Source organism: Syngnathus acus, chromosome 16, assembly GCF_901709675.1.
Source record: "Syngnathus acus chromosome 16, fSynAcu1.2, whole genome shotgun sequence".
Taxonomy (NCBI): domain Eukaryota; kingdom Metazoa; phylum Chordata; class Actinopteri; order Syngnathiformes; family Syngnathidae; genus Syngnathus; species Syngnathus acus.
The window spans coordinates 4,340,763-4,354,481 of record NC_051101.1 but is presented as its reverse complement, the minus strand read 5'-3'; the positions used below and the strand labels follow the sequence as shown (position 1 = coordinate 4,354,481).

At 41.5% G+C, this 13,719-nt stretch overlaps 2 protein-coding genes across 3 annotated transcripts in view; one reads left to right on the top strand and one right to left on the bottom strand.

Annotated features, from left to right (window-relative positions):
- Nucleotides 1-3,642, bottom strand: part of tshz1 (teashirt zinc finger homeobox 1) — a 31,634-nt gene extending 27,992 nt beyond the window's left edge. Inside the window, exons 1-2 of one of the 2 annotated variants that reach the window (XM_037272830.1) lie at nucleotides 3,201-3,642; nucleotides 2,466-3,003 (exon numbers count right to left, since the gene is read on the bottom strand). In XM_037272830.1, the coding sequence (XP_037128725.1) occupies nucleotides 2,466-2,505 (40 nt within the window). In that variant the 5' untranslated portion in view covers nucleotides 2,506-3,003; nucleotides 3,201-3,642. The remainder of the gene's footprint in view (nucleotides 1-2,465; nucleotides 3,004-3,200) is intronic. The other variant, XM_037272831.1, reaches the window with a different exon arrangement.
- A 419-nt stretch (nucleotides 3,643-4,061) lies between these two features.
- Nucleotides 4,062-8,117, top strand: LOC119135341 (prostaglandin reductase 3-like). The gene is made up of 2 exons (XM_037272832.1): nucleotides 4,062-4,755; nucleotides 6,455-8,117. The coding sequence occupies exons 1-2, from the start codon at nucleotides 4,466-4,468 to the stop codon at nucleotides 7,383-7,385; spliced, it is 1,221 nt and encodes a 406-aa protein (XP_037128727.1). The 5' UTR covers nucleotides 4,062-4,465; the 3' UTR covers nucleotides 7,386-8,117.
- The last annotated feature ends 5,602 nt before the right edge of the window (nucleotides 8,118-13,719 follow it).

Below are 13,719 nucleotides of genomic sequence, written 5' to 3'. Positions count from 1 at the left end.
CAACCTTTCCCCCCTCTGAATGTGCACACACACACACACACACACACACGTTTATAATTACCATCAGGAGCCACATAAATAAAAAAATTAAAAAATCTATTTCTCTTACTCATCTGCACCCTTTTAAGCTGAATGTTACCCTTTGTAAAAGACAGCATCAATCTTTTTTGTTATCCTACTTTCTTTCCTTTCAGTAAAGTCGCTCAATGATACAGGTCTATAAATTTGATAAGACCGCACACAGAAGTAAGGAAATTATTATTGTCGCCAGACTTTTTAATGGGAAAAATATTCTTTGTATAAGAGTTATTTTCAAATAAAACAGAAATAATACTGGGAGCGTAGTATCGCCTATTTATGGCCAGTTTAGTGGATTTACAAAAATGACCCAGCTTAAAAAAGTATGTATCCGGTAATTTTAACAAATGTGTTTCATAAGAATTTTTAGAAAGCGACAAAAAATATTAACTGTAAAATAGGATGAATATTAATAGGGTCTATAAAACACCAAGTTTTACTAGAGTGTCACAATAATATTCTGCAATAATAATTTGATCACCTTGGAAACTATCATAAAAACCAAAATGCTGATAATAAACGTATTAAAAACTTCAAGAAAACACATTTAAGAGTTCTTACATTGTAATATATACATTGATATTTGTTTTTAACTTTTTTGGCTCTGATTTATGTCTAAATTTAAGCGCTCTCCGTGTTGTACTAAGTGGTAGCCATAGGCCACTATTTGGCCTCACATTAGTGTGGTGTGTGTGATGTGTGTGTGTGTCTGCATGAGTGTGTGTGTGCGTGTGTGTGTGTGTATCGTATATTAGTTATATGATGCGATTTGGATCATGGCAGAGTGAGCGGGTGCTACTTTGTACGACTGTAGAGTTGATGGGAGAATAGAAAACATCCTATATGCCAAGTTGTGATGGACCATTACAACAGATGATGGCACTCAGTGGACAATGTGATGGATCAATGGGGTGTGTGATATGAGCGGGAGGGAGCGTGGGGAATGGAGGGGTCAAAGAGATGTCATGTTTTCATGCAGAGGGCTAATGAGAGTCACTCTGATTCCAACAAGGGTGACCTTTTCCAGAGGGGGTATTTTATTGAAATAACCAAACCTCCGACACACGCACGTGCACTCGAGAGAGAAAAAGTCTGCCTGAAAATCTTGATCTGAGTATTTTCCACACAGTCTGGGCTTGAATTCACACGAACGCGGCTTTGCTCGAAAGGCAGAGAGAAATAAGTCGACTGTGAGCACCGGTTGCACGTTCTCGACTCCTCCACATCCTCCTCCTCAACATCACCAGCAGCAGCTCTACGCTTAAAAAGATAAAACCTGCCGAGTTCAAAGTCTTCGGCGGCTGGCCCTCCTCTTCGACCCGCTTTGCACCTCATATTTCAAAATCTCTTTAAAATTCTGTAACTGTCTTTTGTTCACTCCAGTTGTTAATGCCTAACTTCAAAGAGTCAGCCTCATTAGCACAGAGGTAGAAACCCCTGTCACTCATTTACATTTGTTTAAAGGCTGCAGGGAGACGAGAGGGGAAAAGGGGGAGTCCAGATCCAAACCACTAGAAGTCAATGGTGTCAGCCTTCTGCCAACACCTGGGTTTATCAGCTGGCCACACAGTAAATATTAGACTCCCCTTCAGCGCTGTATATCGATTCCGATACCACACTGAGTCTTGGCGAGGATGTAAGGTGAATTTGGATGGGAATAAAAAAAAACACAACATTTCTTCGTGACAAAAAGACTGCTTGATGTGACACAAATGTGTTTGTTTACGTGCATTTTTACAATTAACCATGCAGCACGCACACCAGACTTTTTCATTTGACTTTGCTCCCTCAATTTTCCCGTGGTGAATCAAAACTTTTTCTGATCCTTGCTGAGACAACAGAGGGGTTGAACGTTAAACCTGACAGTGTGCCTGTCTTTACAGAGGAATTTGTTGAAGTTTATCAGGTATGAACAGACCAGAGAGAGCCATGTGACAGGCGATCAATCACCAGTCAAATGAAGGATGGCAATCCTCTAATAAATTAAAAGAAAAAACAACAAAGAAAAGAAACGTCACTTGCCAGTTTACCCCTTTCATTCCCATTCATCATTACTCACTCTCGGACCTCAAAAGCTTCCTTTTATTCCCCCAAAACAGGGACATTCTGTTCAATTTCCCATCTCTAAAACGTCCCTGTCAGTGAATAATCGAAATGGATTAACGTACAGAAACGCGTGTCATCTCTGTAATTATACACAAATAACAAAAGTAGGGGTCTGGAGAGGGGTAGGGACATTATGAAAATAAATGTAAATAAAGAGTTAAATCGTGTGATTTTAGCATGCAGCACAAATAAAATAATGCAATGTTAAATAAATAGACTACATGAGTGAATATAAAAGAAGTACAGTATTTCGCTAGGGGGGAGAAAGGGGCGGGTGATACCTGCTGATCGGCGCGGCTCTTGCTGCTTTCTCCTCGGCATAGTGACCGTCAGCCTCCACGATGTTTCTCATGCAGAAATTACAAAGAACTCGAGACTGTCAGTGGTGAAGAATCATCCCTTTTTGGTGGGAGAGCGTTTTGATCTCGGAGCTGAAAATGTCAGTCTTCTTTTTCACACTGGCAGATATTTTTAGACGTAATAGCTGGATCGGCTCCAGCGACGTGGAGCTCAAAAATTACGAACGGATTGGAGCAGCTCGGGAGACCTTCATGTCCATCAAATATCATCTTCCTTCATCTCCTTCGTGGCTGGGTCGGAAAGAGGTCGAAAGCCAAAGTTTGCAGTTCGCTTCGGCTTGATTTAAAAAAAAAAAAATCCACAATCTTCAATGTCTTTGAATGGAGCGAGTTTGCTGCACTTTTTACACACGACAAAACTAAAATAATAAATAAACAAAACAAATAAATCCGACGTGAAAGTCACGCACACTTCTTGATAACAAAACGAACCCCTGCAGTTTCGTCCGAAGCCAGAACCCTAAAAAAGAGGGAGATAAAAGACACACAGGCATTAGATGGGTTAATGTCAGTTCCGTCACCACTACGCCAGTTCAGCCCGCCCGGATCCAGCCTCACGCGTCCGGCGGAGACTTTTCCTCCCTCTCGTTCAAACCACTTTCTTTCGGCGTGAGGAAGAAAAAAAAGAAATAAACACCGATTGTCTTGCGCTCTTACCTACACTCTAGGAGTGGCGCAAACGATCGCTCGTTGCATCTCGAGGACAGAGTCGCATTTTGGGGGGCGGCTGTTTGATGCGGCGAGAAGGAAAGAATCACTTGAGAGGCGAACAAGACGCATCCAAAGCTTTCGCCAACAACACATCAGATCGACATGGACTACTAACACGTTTGTCTCTTAAAAGAACGAGAGGACAAACGAGGGAGGGGGCTACTCCGGCGACAGATCCGAGCTCTTTTCCCCTCTTAAAAAAAGTCAAAATTGAAACACGACGGATCCAGAAGCTGTTTCAGACATTCTCAACTGATAGACAGACGCATCGAGTGGCTTTTCCTGCTACATTTTTACTCCTCCCCTTCTCCACAAGCGTCACCCCTGACAGAGGAGGCTACCTGTCAATCTTTTTAATTGTCTTGTCCCCTTACCCAACCAACTCTCTCTCTCGCTCTCTCTCTCTCCCTTTCTTTTTCTCTCGCTCGCCCTCCCTGTCCGCTTTGCTGTGAAAAGGAAACCCGACAATAGCAACCCATCAGATTCTCATGAAGCCATGAAAAGCACACAATCAAGAACCTTGAAGCACACTGAAATATTAAAACTACGTCCGCGTCATCCTTAAAGAAAATTAAAGTACAAAAGCGACGCAGCCTGAGTTGGCAATTCAGTGCCTGAAATGTGTCATCAAAACAGATCCCCCCACCCAACATCTGCCTATTCAATTAGCTGTCCAAGCTAAGGTTACAGGTGTACTTCTCTGCATGCAACCACGTCTTTCTCAACACGTCGCTTGACCTATAAACGCGCTACGTTCTATTTGTAATATTATTCGAGTGTTGAATGTGAACACGGGAGTCACGCTGTTATTATTTTTACTGAGGAAACGGAGGTTAGGATGTGTTGGGAACCGGGGACTGATTTGTTTCACCTTACTAGGAAGTGAGTGTCGCGTCCGGGAAGAAGAGGAAAGGGGAGGGACTCCAGCGACGCCGACTAGCGTGTGTGGGTCGCTGCTGTGCTTCTCTTCTCCGAGGCTTCGCCTCAGCCAAACGTTTTGTGTTAAATACTCCACATATGGACGGAGACGCTTTGCGTAAGCAAACGAGAGTCGCGCTACGCGGTACCGTTATGTTTGTGCACGGTTCAAAGCAACAGAATGGGCTCGTTTGAGCGGGGCTGGGCCTCTGTGTTGTACGCGGGTAGGACGTGCTTTTAGCAGGCTAACGCCACCTCAAGTTGCCCGTGAACTTTGTCACATTTAGGGGGCAATGTCCATCGCGATGTGGACAAAAAGTGCTCGGAAGGCGTTTTTGTTTTCACTCGTCGGTTCGAGAAGAAAAGGCAACGACTTACTTTCTGGACTTCTTCCGGTTCCGAGGCGCCCCATCATCGATATGTCCTACTCGGCTCACTTCATTGATTTTAAAGGATCCTCCATAGCGAGCAGTATGAAAAAGGTGGTCGTAAACAAGCTGAGCCCAAATTTTAGAGAGGCCGCCTCGGTGCAAACTGTTCCGGTTCCGACACCCGCAGACGCAGACTTGCTCGTCAGAAATCGGTAAGTTGTCATTTTCTGAACGTTTTCAAACCAGACCACAATCGTGTTCTCTCACTATGTGTGTGTTATTCTGATGTGTTTGCAAGTTGTAAATAAAAGAATCGGCTTTAGCCCCACTTGCCTCGTTTCATGCAGCCATGTCCACCAGAAGCAGCAATCATCCACATCATAAGATGGCAAAATACGTGAGGAATAAGAGCTGTACTGTAATTCCAAGTTCCGCCCTCTCTGCATTTGTCTATCAATCCATCTCGGCATCTCCCCCTCTCTTTCTCCCTCTCCCTCCCTCTCTGTCTTCATGTTTGTCTACGTCACCAACCTGCGAATACAAAGTCATGGGGGTCCACTGGCACCTGCACATGTGATGATGGAGGAGACGTGCAGCACTGTCTTTTCAACTATTCAAAGGAGCAGAATACTGGCCACTGTACTTCTAGGCGATTTAATCGCAATTCCTAACTATCTGGTTATTAAGAGGTTAGGATTAAACGTAAGAGTTTTAAGTTACTATAAATCCTACTGAAAGCAATATTTTAAAATACAATATGCTTTTTATTCGATATGCATGCTTGACCAGAGGTTTTATGTGAAACACACCTTTCATAGTCCGCTTAGGTTTTATATTGTGACATTTACGGCCCAGTAAATTGTAGTTTTGCACCAGGCTGAGTGAAGATCATATTATAGCCTACAGGATTGTGATTATTTGCTTGTAAACTAAGACCTTTGACCATCAGATACTTTGCGGTTGTTGATCACGTCGGCGTTACAGTTCTGTATCGCAGATGGTTTAATTTCAGCAAACGGACTAAAAAGCACATCAAGGCTTTTTCAGCAAATATTAATACACTGGTCTTAGCCGCCACAAATATGAATCTGGCAGAAATACGACTTGTCCAATAATTATGTAATACACATTGAGAATATTTGCACACAAATAAAAACTTGCATAGCAGCAATCTGAGGCAATAATGGAAGTGTATCATTTGTCAGGTTTCATTTTGACATTTCCACCTTTATCAGGATAATTGCCTACAATTCCGTATGAAATCAAAACAAGATGTTTAATTTAACTTTTAAAGTGAAGTAAGATTATCCAAGTATAGGTGAAAATCTAGCCGTGGGAGACATGATTAAGGCTGTACAATTGATCTTACTTTTAAATAGATTGGAAAGTCAGTACCACACGTATTTATTTGACCCCATGTCTCCTCTGTATTTTCCGTTTTGTCTGTGGTACTAGTTTTATTTTGAATTTGCAATCAAGTTATTCAATCACTTTGACCCATCCCTAGCCTGAGGAAGTATTAGCAGCATACTTTCTATGCACTGTAATGAGACCTAAATGCTGATCTAAAAGACAGTAAGACCGTTTATTTATTCAACTCCTCCATTTCACATGTTTCTTTCCATCATGTTGCAGATGATGAAGAGTCATCTTTGTGTTGACCCAACTATGTATGGTTTTGAAAATGCAGTCTGTTATGGGTGTCTGAAGGCAATGATTCATGATATCAAGCATTGTGTTGTCATACAAGAATTTCCTGTCAGTGGAGATTGCAGCTCTTTTCAAAAGAAAAAGCGGATTGTTACTAGAACAAATCCAAGTACAGAAGTATCTAGACGGATCAACGTATTGACGGTTTTGTCTCATCTTTCATCCTAAATGAGTTTTTTTTTTTCCCCCATTGTCTTTCAGCTTTGTGGGGATCAACGCCTCTGATATTAATTATTCAGCAGGCCGTTATGACCCGACCGTGCAACCTCCCTTCGATGCCGGATTTGAGGGTATCGGTGAGGTTGTCGGCCTCGGTCTCAGCGCCAGCTCCCGCTGCACTGTCGGGGACACAGTGGCCTACTTCAGCAGCGGCGCCTTCGCTGAGTACACCGTGGTTCCCGCCAAGGAAAGTGTGCCTGTCCCTTCGGCAAAGCCCGAGTTCCTCACCCTGCTCGTCAGCGGCGCTACCGCCTACATTGCCTTGAAGCGTCTAGGGGACCTGGCCAAGGGCGAGACAGTTCTCGTCACTGCGGCTGCGGGAGGAACGGGACAGTTTGCGGTGCAGTTTGCCAAACAGGCCGGCTGTCATGTGATCGGGACCTGCTCGTCCAATGAGAAAGCAGGTTTCCTTAGGTCTATTGGGTGCGACAGGCCAATTAACTACAAAGCGGAGGATTTGGCCAAGACCTTGAAGACAGAGTACCCACAAGGCATTGACGTGGTTTATGAATCAGTTGGGGGCAGCACTTTTGAACTGGCAATTAACTGTTTGGCTAAAAAAGGCCGACTAATAGTCATTGGCTTCATCTCAGGTTACCAGTCTGCATCAGGAATTCCCCAATTCAGAGGGTCAACTCTACCCGTCAAGCTTCTCCAGAAGTCAGCAAGCATTCGAGGATTCTTCCTTCCTCATTTCATCAGCGACTACAGGGAGGCTCTGACTCGTATGATGCAGATGTTTGCTATGGGCAAGCTCACGTGCGAGGTGGATTATGGGGATTTGGCCCAAGAAGGGAGGTTTGTCGGCCTGGAGTCAGTCTTCCGAGCAGTGGACTACATGTATGCAGGAAAGAACCTCGGGAAGGTGCTGGTCGAAGTGGCACCTCCCTGTAATTCAAATAGTAAACTGTAAATGTTTTTTGCCAGAAAGATTCTACTTTTACTTTCAAATCATCCACAATGCAAGTATGGCCTGTAATGAGCAAAACTGGCAATGGCTTTTTTGCCAAATTAATAAATCAGCTATGCAAAACACCTGTGATACATATGTATGCATAATTTTGTAATGCCAAATAAAAAAACTTATTGCAATTTGAAGTGTTTGGTCAGTTGCAAGATATTACTTTGCACAATCAGAATCCAACATCAGAAAAAAAAAGAAATTAATTTGCATTTAAAAAGCTTGCCTAAACTTCTATTTCAGGTGCCGCTGCAAAATGATCCCAGTGTTTAATGTTCAGACCCACTTTCACTCATTTCAGACCAGATGCCTTCACTCCGCTACCTTTTAGCACTCTCCAGCACTTCATCCACCATAAATGTTTTATAGACTTCATTGTTTGTCTTTTAGGGGCTTACGTGGATATGTCAAAAGTGAATACTGCTCCAGGTATGCCTGATATTTTATTGCCCGTGTAGCTGACAGAAACACAATCCAAACAATCAATCTTTGCCTTCACATGCCCCAAAGCTGCACGTAATAACAAAAAAGTGTCAATTTAACTAGTAGTCAAACTTGAAATTGCTGTTTTTACTGCAATAATACCCCCCCGCAAAAGAAAAATATGTTACTGTGCCCTACTTACACTTTGATATTTGTCATTTGTATCCTTTATGGCAATAAAGCAAACATTCCGGGTGCTAATTCTGCATGAGGGGCCTATCTATTTTCAAATGTAATTAGGTCACACTTGGAGACTTTTAAAAAGTTTTAGAGCCTTTTTCTAAAGAATTTAAAAATAAAAGGAAATGAAACGACAGAAGATAGCTGTAGCCTTAATATACCACCGACATGTTATTTCCTCATCCAGGTGGCCGCTCACAGTCCAACCCAGTGTGACATACTATACAGGTGTGACCCAGCACGCACGGTGGCTAACTTCACCAGATGGGACAGGAAATCACAAACACACCCAGCCAAACTCTGTGGAGTAAATCAGGGGGAAACATTCAAATTAGGCATTGCAATTGTTGCTTCCTGGAACTCTAAGAACATTTACAGGTACATGCATAATTATCAATTCAAAGTTGATCTCTTCTTACTGGGGTAAAGTGTATAATTAAGGTGCAAGTGAAACCGAATAAGTTGATCAAAAACACAAGCGGGTGATCGTTTAATTATCACACTCACCTCAGCAACACACCTGTTGTTTCAGCATTATGGAATAATAAAAAAAAACAGCGACAAAAGGTGAGAGGGGAGATGATGGCGATGCACATGGATGTTTAGATAAATTTAGCATGCTTGGCTGCTGTTTGCATCTATGTTGCATGGCAATGAGGAGGCCAGGTTTAGCAACTCTTCAATTAACAGGAGAAGCCTTGTCTTTGCGTCCTCCAGGGCCCACCTGTACCTCGGCTGATTAGTGAGCAGTCACAGCCCCAATTAGAGAACACGGGAACCTGGAGAGACAACACTCTTTATTTAATTGGATTGTGTTGCAGAAAGAGGTTTCTTACTGGCTACATCGGGAAGTAACCTGGAACTGCTGGGAGTAAACAAGACATTAAAGACTGCAATAATCTTTTTAAGAGAGTTTTGGTACAATGGTGAAGCTGTGTTTATTGATTCCATGAGTTGTCTCACTTATAAATTTTGTGCTACTACCCATAGAAGAATTAAGTTCATTATAGCTAATGAGAATTCACAAAAACACTAATTGAAAGAGTCTTTAAAATAAAATACCCACCGGAGTATAAGTCGCACCAGCCATAAAATGCCCAAAAAAGTGAAAAAAAACCATATATATGTATATAAGTCGCTCCTGAGTATAAGTCGCCCCCCCACCCAAACTATGAAAAAAAACGCGACTTATAGTCCGAAAATTACGGTAAGTGTTTAAAAAATATAACTAACATTACATTTTTTTAAAACAAAGTATAATTATAGTGAAAATGTCCTTATAGTTCATTACGCAACATTTAGTGACATTTTTTAAATTTATTTTGCACTTGACAAATAGCGTGTGTGTGTGTGTGTGTGTGTGTGTGTGTGTGTGTGTGTGTGTGTGTGTGTGTGCGTGCGCGTTTTTTTTTATTTTTACAGATGACTGATCAGTCTAAATTGTTGAAAATAGCTTGCTCTCTTTGACTATAATATATTTTTTTGGTAAATATGTCTTTTGCATCCTGGATCAATCCATCCAATCTTTTTAAACAGCTTTCAAGTTACTGTACAGTAGACGGGATCTATTAGCAGGGTCAAGGACCAGCCTGGCCCACGGCTTGCCAAATTTGACATAAAGGTGTTGACTATTGAAACACATTGGGAAAAAAATAATAACACTTAAACTGCAAGAATTCTACCCAAAATGCTAATAAATATTAAATATAGAGAATGTGATGTAGTACTTCACTGCATTATGCTGCAATACTGTAAGTTTTATAATTTGTATTAAAAAACAGCTGTATTTAAAAACAAGGCAACACTATTAGAAACACTGCACAAGTGCAATCGCACTAACATAAATGTTGTTCTAATTCTTGGGGTCAGTTAAAACAGGAAACTTTGGATATACATATACGTATGTCTTGTAATAAGAATATACATAACGATAGATTCATTGTGTAACGTTTATATAGTAATAGAAACAACTTGCTAGTTGTATCAAAACTAGTCTGGTACCCTTATACAAGACAGATAAATCAATTATTTTAAAATTTACCATTCCAGGTGATAGTGTCCAATTCAAAAACAAGATGTTCTGTCTCTCTTCATTATGAATTTGCTTTTTTTTTTTAATTCAGGTTTTTGCCCGCTGTAACATGTGGCACGAAACAAAGACATCATCGCTGTTGTGCGGGCCGGGCCGCCAGATGCCTAAGGGACATTGTTGGGCTGGCTGTTGGCGCTGCCAGACAGTCCAGTTTCTTTCCCTGCAAGTCAGTCAGACACCCTCAACTCCCCAACTCCCACAGCCCCCGTCACTCCTGCCTCTGTCTAATTACCAAACCTAAAACCCCACTCAACTAATTAGCCACAGCAGACCCAGGAACTGTGAGTAAAGGTAAAGAGATGGCTTCATTCAAGAGTGTGCCTGCATGTGCGTGCACGTGTGTGACAGAGACAAGAAGGGAGACAAAATGGAATATTTGAGCCTCCTTTCGCTAGCCTGTCTCTACAGCCAATTAAAGTCATTTATTAAACTCTGCAGAAGCTGTTGAGTTGTGTATGACAGAGTGATTGGGAATGTGTTTATTGAGGCCATTTTTGTACTCCACACTCTCATGCCCACTCATTTATCCTTCTTGTGCATGCACTTGCATATGAGCAAATGGCAATATGTCTGTTCCTCTGTCCATCATCAGCGCCAGAATGCAGTGGGATATAAATTACGATATGTGGCAGCACCACTTGTGTAAGTCTTAATGAAGGGGCGAAATAATGTTATTCATCAAGTCCCTCTGATTAATTGTAATGAAGGTGTCATCTATAAACTTGATTGAGTAGTTAACGGCGGCAGAGTTTGTCCGTAATTGGGGTGTTGGATAGGAAAAAGCGGGGGCTAACAGGTGTTGCTTGGGATTGGGGGTGCAGTGTAACAGAGTGCTCAGAAATTTTGGAAGCTATTCTCACAATCAGAAAGGAGGAAAGCATCAATGACTAAACTGATGGACACATTATTTGAAGGCAAACAAAAACAGGAAATGATGCTTAAAATGAGGCAAATCTCTCAGTTTTAGTCAAGTACTCAGTCCAATATATATCAAAATGGAAATTACATTTTATTTTGTGGTTTTGAATGAATGTCGTTTGATTTGTAATTTTACAATATTATCGCATGTGGCCTAACAGATCTGTGACTCATTAAAATTGCCAGTGGCCTTTTAAAGATATGTATTTGAGTTCACCTGTTCTAAAATAAACATGTGGCAATGAATTTGAGTGTGAATGCTTGTTTGTCTCTGTGTCCTGCAAGTAGCTGGCAACAAGTTCCAGCTTCTCACCCAAAATTTGCTGGGATAGGCTCCAGATCAACCACAACTCGAATGAGGAAAAATGATACAGAAATTAAATACATCAGTGGATTGTATTTGTGGAATATGGTTTTCTTATTGGCAAATATTTAACCGGAACGTTATAGGCATGAGAGATCATGCAAACACTGTATGGTAAAATAAATGTGATAATAGACTTGAAAAGTGCACCGTGTGTGTTAAAATCTCTTAATCTCTAAAAATAAGACCAAGGATGTAAGGATGGTTGTGGCCAAGTCCGAAAGCATTTTCACAACACTGTTTCAACAATAGCATATATAACCGCACGGTAAATGAATCATTTAACACAATACAGTGTGATAAAAACTTGCCTTTAGTGGCTGCGCAGCCTGCAAAAAGATACATACAAACAAACAATTCAATTCAACAGATGAAATCACACAGCACATTCATCATTTTCTCACCTATATTAACCCTTGTGGCAGCCTCTAGAGGGGGTCTGGCTCCCCAACTGCATCTGTGGAGATGTAGATATGTATTCAGGTGAGCGGTAAGGACACTATTCAACACTTTTACGATTAATGACGGCATCATCGCTGTTGCCTTGCTGACCAGCCCTGGAGTTTCATTGGCCGGATAAGAGGAAATGAGAGACGGCGCTGGGAAGAAAAGGGAAATATGAGCATCCTGTCGACAGGATAACGGACAGGTCCTCAGTCGTTCCCCTAGGTCCCCCTGTCCTCATTCTTTACTGGCCGAGAAGGCTAGCCAGACAGCGTTCTCTGCGGCCAAGGACACAAGGGTGTCAGCTACGCGTCTGGGTAACATCGTTCATCAGGGCCGCATCGGTAATGGGTATCTCTCTGTGACAGTGGTCATCAAGACACAAAAGCAAAAAGGCTCATAAACATTACATGACAGATGGCAGGGTGGACAGCTTTGGACACAGGAGGTGGGGGGTGGATGGAGAGTGAGAGATAAAGTGTGATAGTGAGAGAGAGGCAGAAGGACAGAGGTGGAAGAGAGATCTCAGTTCTATGAAAAGTCTCAAGTGCTGGATGCTTTATGAATGCTCTTGTCCGGTGTCAGCTGTGAAAGGATGAACTGAAAATCACAAAGGAAATGCTTTGTGTCCATTGTCCTGCAGAGGAGCTAAGTGCAGTTAGCACCTATAAATCAGGATACAATGTTACACCAAATCACAAATCTGTTCTAAGCCCGTATCTCACTGAGCGGTGAAGGTTTGCACACGTGGTGTTGTTTTTTTTATCAGGGTTCATTCAAGGTTGCAAGATGTGTTCATGCAATAAATTTTGAAACATGGCAACAAGAAAAAATGTGACTTTTAAAAATTTCTGGGAATGTCTAGCGAATGTCTTTGCAACCTTTTGTGACCCTAAATAAATGCTGCCAAAAAAAAGCAACATTTGCCACGTTCGCTAACACTAGCAAACTTTCACCACTTTACTATTAATCATGCACAAACACACCACAACATTAGACCACAGACAAATCCGTAGCTCTATCAAAAGAAAAATGTTGTAATTGACTTTGTCAGTGTGGTATTAATTGAACGATTCTTACGTTTGCATCAGTTCACTGCATTGCATTATAGCAAGAGTTATGTCTAACAAATTTACTCTCATGTAGCTACAAACCCCATATTCAATTGAATACACTACAAATACAAAAGATATTTAATGTTCACGTTGATGAACATCATTATTATTATTATGTTGTTTACAAATATACTCTCACTTTCAATTTGTAACAGACTTAATCATAAGTCAGCAGCTGTTGTTTTGGACTTCATTCAGATAAGCTTAATGTTGTGACTGTTCAGTGTAAAGGAAGAGACATGTTCACAAAAGAGATGGACCGTAAATAATGTCACCACATTTAGCCATTTAGAGTAGTAGCAATACTATATGTACTTTATCCTCCAATTGGTGTATATATAATATGCGGTGTTGGCATGAGTTGAGCTCAGCATAATGAAACTTGTTCCAAGCAGAGAAAGAAAAAAAAAAAGTTCAACTTGTGGAGAGCAAAACAAGCCTACAGCGCTGATATGTCAAAGGATTTCATCAAACACATCACTGGCACGACTCGGTCTTTGAAGAATTTGACGGATAAGCGTTGGAGGAGTCTGCCTGAGGAGGATGTAAATAAATTGTGGTCTATGCAGTTTGAAGCACACTGAAAGTATGCTAAAGAAATAATTATGGAGGTGGCGACAATGACAAAATGTGAGAAACAGGTTGTGTGAAAATGAGGTGAGGGTGTCAGGCCCGTCTTAGAAGCAAGCA